General features: G+C 49.5%; 1 protein-coding gene across 1 annotated transcript in view; it reads right to left on the bottom strand.

The window, feature by feature from the left end:
• The window catches only part of LOC126578228 (disco-interacting protein 2), a 28,329-nt gene that overhangs the window by 12,286 nt on the left and 8,543 nt on the right, over positions 1–7,500 (bottom strand). Inside the window, exons 2-4 of the mRNA XM_050240578.1 lie at positions 6,163–6,240; positions 3,344–3,697; positions 1,191–1,835 (exon numbers count right to left, since the gene is read on the bottom strand). Of these exons, the coding sequence (XP_050096535.1) occupies positions 1,191–1,835; positions 3,344–3,697; positions 6,163–6,240 (1,077 nt within the window). The remainder of the gene's footprint in view (positions 1–1,190; positions 1,836–3,343; positions 3,698–6,162; positions 6,241–7,500) is intronic.

Below are 7,500 nucleotides of genomic sequence, written 5' to 3'. Positions count from 1 at the left end.
TATCGCACATTCATTCGCGATCGTGTACTCGGTTTGATGTTATCGTTTATACGCAGATCAGCTGACTGGTTACGTGGCATGTAACATTTCAATCTATTTTTTTTTTAATTGTTACTCTTTAACCAATCCATCAACATCAGCTCCGTTTAGTGATGCATCGTTACACTCGTCGTAATCGAATAACCGTGTACCGGAGAGATCGAAAACCCGTAAGGCACTGGCCCCCCACCGGTAGCAAGTGCTGCTACTGTAGCTAATGAAGGACCTCTTCTCTCTGCGGCAAACCTCCTGTTCGCACAGTACACTAACACCCGGAGAGGGCGGCATAAATTAGAAATTACATTGCGAAAGCAGACGCGACGCCAGGCGGACGGTGGCTGCCTTTCGAAAGAGGAGCGCCACGTGATGGGTGCTAAAGGGTGTTGGATGGGTGAAATGAATTTGCCAATCTGTGCTCGGCTGTTTTTGTTTTTTGTACAGCAGAGGTCGTCGTCGGGCGAGTGGTTCGCGAACCATTTCGAAATTGAACATTACGTGCGCATATCGAAAGCCGATATCGACAACCAATTCATAGCCCCCCCCCCCCCCGCGTGGGGCTAATGTACCTCGGAGCTCGGAGGAGGATGATGGTTAGAGAGAAGCCTTAACACGTTATGTGGCCATCACTAATTGATTGGTTTAAAGCTAAAAGCGAAAACGGCCCCTGGCAGGGGATGGGAGTTGAATCCGCCCGTACAAAGCGATTTGCATACGGGATTGAAGGGAAGACGAAGGGTTTGCCGCCATTAGACTGATATAATCGTTCCGCCAAGATGGTTCCTGTTGTTACGGAGTAGTTTGTGCTTGTGCTGAGTAACTTTGTTTCAGCAGGTTTCGTAACTTTCGAGTGCAAATTGTAAAAAAAAAGTGACAACACTTTGCACACTCATGCAAGTTAATAAATTGGAGTACGTATGTACAACTCAGGGTTCTCCGTTCGGAAGGTTAGTAGAAAACAAGCAAAACAGTGAAAGAAAGGTAGAAGAAATAGAAAGAAGGTAGGAACGGTACGATAGGTAGAAGAACACAGAGGCCCAAAACTGGGTACATCCGGAAATGGGAAGCACGAAAACCGAAAGTTCCGAAAAGGAAAAAAAAGCCACGAAAAGTGAAGAAGCGTGAGCATTTTGAGATGAGCTGGTGCAATTTACCGCTGGTGTAGCGACTCTCGTGCCGTCCAATTCTTCTATTATTTCTACAATTCTTTCCGTCGGCTGCGCCACCGACTGGACTATTACTTGACCGCTCCGGATCGGGCCCGTCGGTTGGTTTGGGCGCACCGGACAGATGCTGATGCTGCTGCTGTAGTTGCTGTTGCTGTTGCTGTTGCTGTTGCTGTGGGATGGGTTGCGGTTTCGAGCGTAGAATCACAGCACCGGTGGCCGAAGGATCGGCAAGGCTCGGTTGATTGGCTGGAGCCTTGCTAATGCCTCCACCATCACCACCCGACGACACCGGTGGCAGCGGAGCGATGCGTGTTACTTTGAGCTGTACCAACGCTTCCGCTGCAGCCGCCACCAGTGCCGAGGAGTAGAGTCCTGGTGCGGATTCGCGAGATGTGGCCGTTGTTGCTCCACCGCACGAGGAAGATGTTGAACCGGATGAGGTAGTGGTGGAAAGTGCGGCATGGCTTCGTGATTGCTGGAGCAGCAGCTGTTGCTGTTGCTGTTGCTGATGGCGTAGCAGTAGCTGCTGTGATACCGGAATACCGGATACGTGCTGTGGTGCGGGGGCCGGTCGAAGCACTTCGCCCGGCTGCAGCACATCAGGCTGCCGTCCAGAGGCAGCAGCAGCAGCTAAGCGATGTGTATGTGCGTGTGCATATGGTGTAGGTGTGAGGGTTTTTTTTTTTGAAATTTTTGTTTTTTTGCAGTGATAGTGACATGGTGTGCATGTTGGTGCAGCGTGATACATATTGGAATGTAGTGAAAGTTTGCGAAAACACACAACAAAAAACAAACAAAACATAGAATTGATCCGTTGCACGAAAAATGGTACAACACACGGTGATAAATAGAAAAGAAAGTAAGACGAAAAAAAAAACAATGAAAACACCACACAGCGCGCATGCACGACAACAGGAAAATATAAACATGAAAAAGAGAGAGAGAAAAAAGGGAGAGAAAAAAAACGAAAACGCAACGTTATAATTTGCACAAACTGCACAAAAAATCTACACCACATATTGAGTTTCAAAGGTAATTGTATGTAATCGTAAAACACCTAAAATACTACCAGTTAATACATGCAAACTAGCCTAGAGAACAAATTTGTTATGGCTGCCTAAACTTTACAAACTACCGACAGATGAAAATGACGCAAGAAGCCAGAACAGATATGCAAATGAGTCACGCATTGATACTGGCGCCAAAGCATAAGCGGAATCTGTTTCTTAATCTATCCCCCAGCTCGTAGTATGGCACCCCCGCGATTTCTGGCGACAACTCGCACCCAAAATGGCCACAATTATCACTAATGATATGTGCCAGAAAAGTTTCGCTGTGTGGTCTTCTGTGCTTCTTCTTCTGCTTACAAGCGACTAGCGACGTAACCTCGATGGACACCGGGGGATCCAGCAATTTGTCCCGTTGTTGGCCTTGCCACGATCCCAAGAAGGAACGGGAACTCCGGTGTCGATCGAGGGATCAAATATCAGGCGGGAAGAAGGTTCTGCTGCGTGTTTCCCAGAAGATCGGGGATCCAAATGTATCTTTCTCGTTCCTCAAATTATACACCCGGCGGCCACTGGTAACCATCATCGACCTGACAGGTTTGCAAATGCCACGGATGGAACCGGGAGCAAGAACTCGAAGCATCGAGCCAACAGACTCATAAAAATCATTTCTTCCCATCCAGAGGGACCCAAAACTCGTTAGCACTCGCTCGCAGGGGCTCCAACAGACACGCATTCGACATCCGAAAACGAACCCAAATCACGGAACCATCGATTAGCGTTTTGATCTAGCATTCCGTTGGCCAGTGGGACCTCCTGTCTGTCTCTACGCTGTGTGCTCAATCGAATTCAATTCCATGTCCCCCTGTTTTAGTGCTCGAAGACGTGACTTTAGGAGCTCCCATACTAACGGGATGCTGGAGATTGGTCTAGACTAACGGCTTCAGACTAACCCGCTGGGTGTATGGGAATGGGAATGGTGACGCCATCACAGGGACAGTGAAGCTGGCAAACTAAAAGCGGAACCACGCGTTGGTCAACGGAAAGGGAAGGATGATGCTTGATTAGCACTACGGGTAAGGGGTGGGATCTGGCCCCGTGGGGGGGGGGGGGGGGAAGCTATGCTCTAACCTGAGTGATAACGCTTCTCGTTGTGCGTCACCTTCCGTTGCGTGCTGCGACGGGTTCGGTTCTGTTGCAGCTGCTGTTGTTGTTCGCGATGCTGATGAGACGAGGAGGAATGATGATGATGTCCACCACCACCACCACCTCCTCCTCCTCCTCCACTGCTGGATCGATCATTTCTGTCTCTACTACTGGCACTACCACCACCACCACCACCACCACCACCGCCTCCAGTGCCCGAGGAGGCAAAGATGTTTTGTTTCTGCTGCGAAGCTGGATGATGCAGATGCGATTGGATATCGTTGACGTAGCCAGGGTTGTTGCTACTACCGCCACCGCCACTACCAGCACCTCCGCTACCTAGAGTTGAAAGTTAGTAATTTCGTGTATGAATATCACCATCACCAGTACCCGGATGTCTACATGCTACTAAAGTACTACAGACACAAAACTAAAGCGCCAAAAATGAAATGTACTCAACTACCAATGCCTACTACGGACCGTTGATGTTTGTAAGGTTATGGTACACCTGGTTGATCCCCCCCGAAAAAGGAACACAGTTACAAACACAAGACAGGCACGCCGCCGGTACAGCAATTTATGAAATGTCATGCAACCGTTTGTCCGCCGTCTCAGCCCGGAAACTGTAGTATGCGGTAGCCGCTAAAGGTTGCCCCGGCCACGGTGTGGCCAGATGAGTCGTTAGGTCAGAGATAATGGGTCTCTACCAAGGGCCCGCTTTAACGACGGCGTGCGGAACAGCGCAATTGTCATTGCGCAAAATATGTTGCAACACATACGCGTCAGCGTCGTCGTTGTTGTCGTTGTTGTTGTTGGCTGCGACATCCTCCTACTAGGCGACATGTGTAAGGCGGCACCGCACCGCACCGATGGTCGCAACGCACAATCGTTGGCAATTTTCCACTTTCTTCTTCTTCTATACAACGCCTCGAACCGCCTCTTAATTGTCTCTCTATTGCACTCCCCAGTCGTGACTCATCTCGTGCGCTCGTGTGGTGGTGACAATGCACACACGCCATATCGTTATCGCTGCGTGCTCGACTGTGTGTGGTCATAAGCGAAGCATAACCGAAATCATGCCGCGGCAGTTTACACTCTGTCGCGCTAGTCCGTCCGTTGTCGTGGCGCAGGAGCGCCGATCATTAAAGTGTACTTTCGCCCGCCCAGACTGGCTTTCACTGGGAGGGAAGGCAGCACACCAGGTTATTAGTCGCCTAGAGTCTCTATCTCAGTGTGGGTCTCGGTTTGATTCCAAATTTGCAAACCAGAGCTGGCCTCATCGCAGGGCATAAATCGAATCAAATGGGTATCTCTTGTAATCTCCTACACAGCTCGTTGCATCATGAGCGCGCTGCTGATTGGGAAACACCTAATTCTCCAGTCCAATTAGTCAACACATTCCGTAATACACAATTGGAAAGGGACACTTCCTCTCACGATCGCAACGATTCGCGCCGGAAGGAAGTTACGGAGCAGACGAATGTGGTTGTCTGGAATTCGTAACATTCGTTTCCGTGCGGTGGTATAGGTGAGGTGTTTCTTATTTGTATCGTTTGTCTGTGGGAACACGCAACGTGTCCGGCGCCTTGGCGAAAGGAGTTCTCGCAGCACTGATGATCATCAATTCTAATCAAGCACTTCACTCGCTAGCGAATGATCGATCGTCGCATAAAACCACGTAGGAAGTGTCTTTGGAGCTCACACTCACTCATCAGCAGCCGTGTGCGGTCTTCAGGAGAAAGGTCAGAGACAATCTTATACCTCCTGGGACCTCGCAGAGATCGGTTCTCGGTATTCGTTTCAAAACAACGCGATAAATTAATGTACTCCAAACCCTCGACGATACCGGGGGGTCCGCTTCAACAACGTTGCCATTACCGAGTGCCGTTGGCGTACGGCGTCTAAGACCTCGAAAAGACCTCGCACAGCCAAGGGGATTAAAATGCGCAAAGACGCTCAAAAGAAATGCCGCCATCGGCCGGTGTCACGGGATGGCATTTAAAGATCTGTCGGCGCGAAAGAGGTAATATCTCGACGCCAGCGCGCCACCATAAATCAGCATTATCGTAATGTACGAAATTATTGAACATGTCAACAACCGGCGGTGGCGCAGTTCGTTTCCGCTACGCGCCTTTGCCTCGCTAATCTGGCCACAGCAGAGGGAACCGCCTAATGTCTAATGTCGGGAAGTGTCATGGTGGAACCAATTCCACCAGAGGAAACCGGAATTGTTCCAGGTTTTTTTTTCGGGGGGAGCCTGAGCGAGCAGCAATCATAATTAAAAACATTCTTGATACATTAAGTCATTAGAAGGCGTATGAAAGTTGCCGGCAAACTCTGATTCCGAACCCCGATAGAGCGTAGAGCTTTGGGAAAGAGACATTAGAGCCCGTACTGTGGCGCGCCGGAGATGCAGATTAAAAAAGGTAGCAAAGAACCGGTTCCGGAACACGGGTGTTGGATGTTTTAATAATCGCATTCTAGCTCAACTGGCCAGCCAAGAGGGTAATTCGAATTTATTAATGTCCCTCGATGTGCACCGAAGGAATGCAGCTTGTGCTAATAGACGGCAACTTGCCTGGCATTCTCCAAACTCAAAAGAGAGACAGTGTTCCACTGGTAAATAATAATATCTTCTCGCTTTTCTCATGAAGCCTATAGTAAAATAAATCTTCGTGGGGCCATTACGTTAGTGTTGGGCGGTTAATATACTATGCCATTCACCCCCTCTTTCTCCCATCTTGCGCACCATGCGGTATGGATTAAACGATTGCTAGCAGTGGAACTGGAACCTGGCTACTTACCATGCTGCACATTTTTGGACAAATATGGCTGCAGAAGTCTCGTTCGTTTCTTTTCGTATCCTTTTTGTGTGATGTCACCTGTAAGAAAAAAAGGAAAAATACGCTGATTAGTTTGTATTTCACTGAGGGTTTTGTATGTAATTTCAATTCATGCGGAAAATGTATGACAAAGCTTCACTCGCTCTTCACGGTCTCCCTCGCACAAATTTCAATGCTGTCGAGTTCTTTTTTGCACAACTTCCTGGTGGCATTAATCCAATTGCACCATCTGCTGCCTTGAGCTTATGGTCTGCAGACCTTCGCAAGAACAACTAACATTCGATTCGTCGTGGGAAGAGAGCAACGTTTTTTTTTCGGCGGTGGGAAGCGAAGGTACCAATTAAGGTGCACGGCAAATGGCAAATCGCCAAATTACCATACACCAGCGGATCGGCGGTAGGTCGTCTTCCAATCGAATCCCTTCTCCAGGCCGATCACATATCCTTGGCGCTTTCGCGGTTGCATTCTCTCGCTCTGTCACGGACCATGCTGCGCCAACATAAATCATAACGCTCGTCACAAATGGTGAAAGTCGTTCCCACTAGGAGAGGTGGTAGAGAGTTTTGCAAATCACCATCACCATCGCGGCGCTAATGTGTCCGGAGGCAGCGGCAGCGATGCTTACTGGAGCGCACGCATTGGATTCCGATGGTTTGTACGCATTCGCCACTAGACCAAACAGTAACATTCACACGCTCTATGGCTCTGTGGCTCTGGATTCGATTGTAAATCCGTCTGCAAACACACCCGGGTATGAAGGAGAGTCATCGTCGCTTGTGCGTCTAATGTGCAGCGAGCCACACCGAGAACATACTCTTCGTGGAAGCGGATGAATCTTGAGATGCTGCGATGGCCGTGCTGCTGTAGAGAGGAAATGGTCAGGGCCACCACATCTGCAAAGCAGTTAATCATCATACACGCCTGAAGGCGCCCACCCGGTCGGAATGGAAGATCGAGGAAGTGGATTTCTAATTTCCACGCTAAATTTGACCACCGCTTCCGCCCGATGAAGCGGGTGGGTCAGCTAGAGTCTAGCGAATGGACGCTAAGCTGCCCTCCTAAACCAGATTCCCTTCGTTCCGGATCGGCTCGGAAAGGGTGCTGCTACTTCACGCACCACGCGCAATGAATATGCGCATCTGCTTGCGTACAGCCAATGTCCATATCCGGACAGCTCCCAGACAGTGTGCGGGGCTACCACTTTCCAAAATCTCCACGGTCAGCCAGCCCGTGAGCCAGTGAGCAGCATCATCATCATCATCATCATCTTCACCGTCATCGTCGGACTTGGACAATAAT

This window comes from Anopheles aquasalis, chromosome 3, assembly GCF_943734665.1.
Source record: "Anopheles aquasalis chromosome 3, idAnoAquaMG_Q_19, whole genome shotgun sequence".
Classification (NCBI taxonomy): Eukaryota; Metazoa; Arthropoda; class Insecta; order Diptera; family Culicidae; genus Anopheles; species Anopheles aquasalis.
Note: the sequence above shows the minus strand (reverse complement) of the source record. Positions and strands in the feature narration are given on the sequence as shown.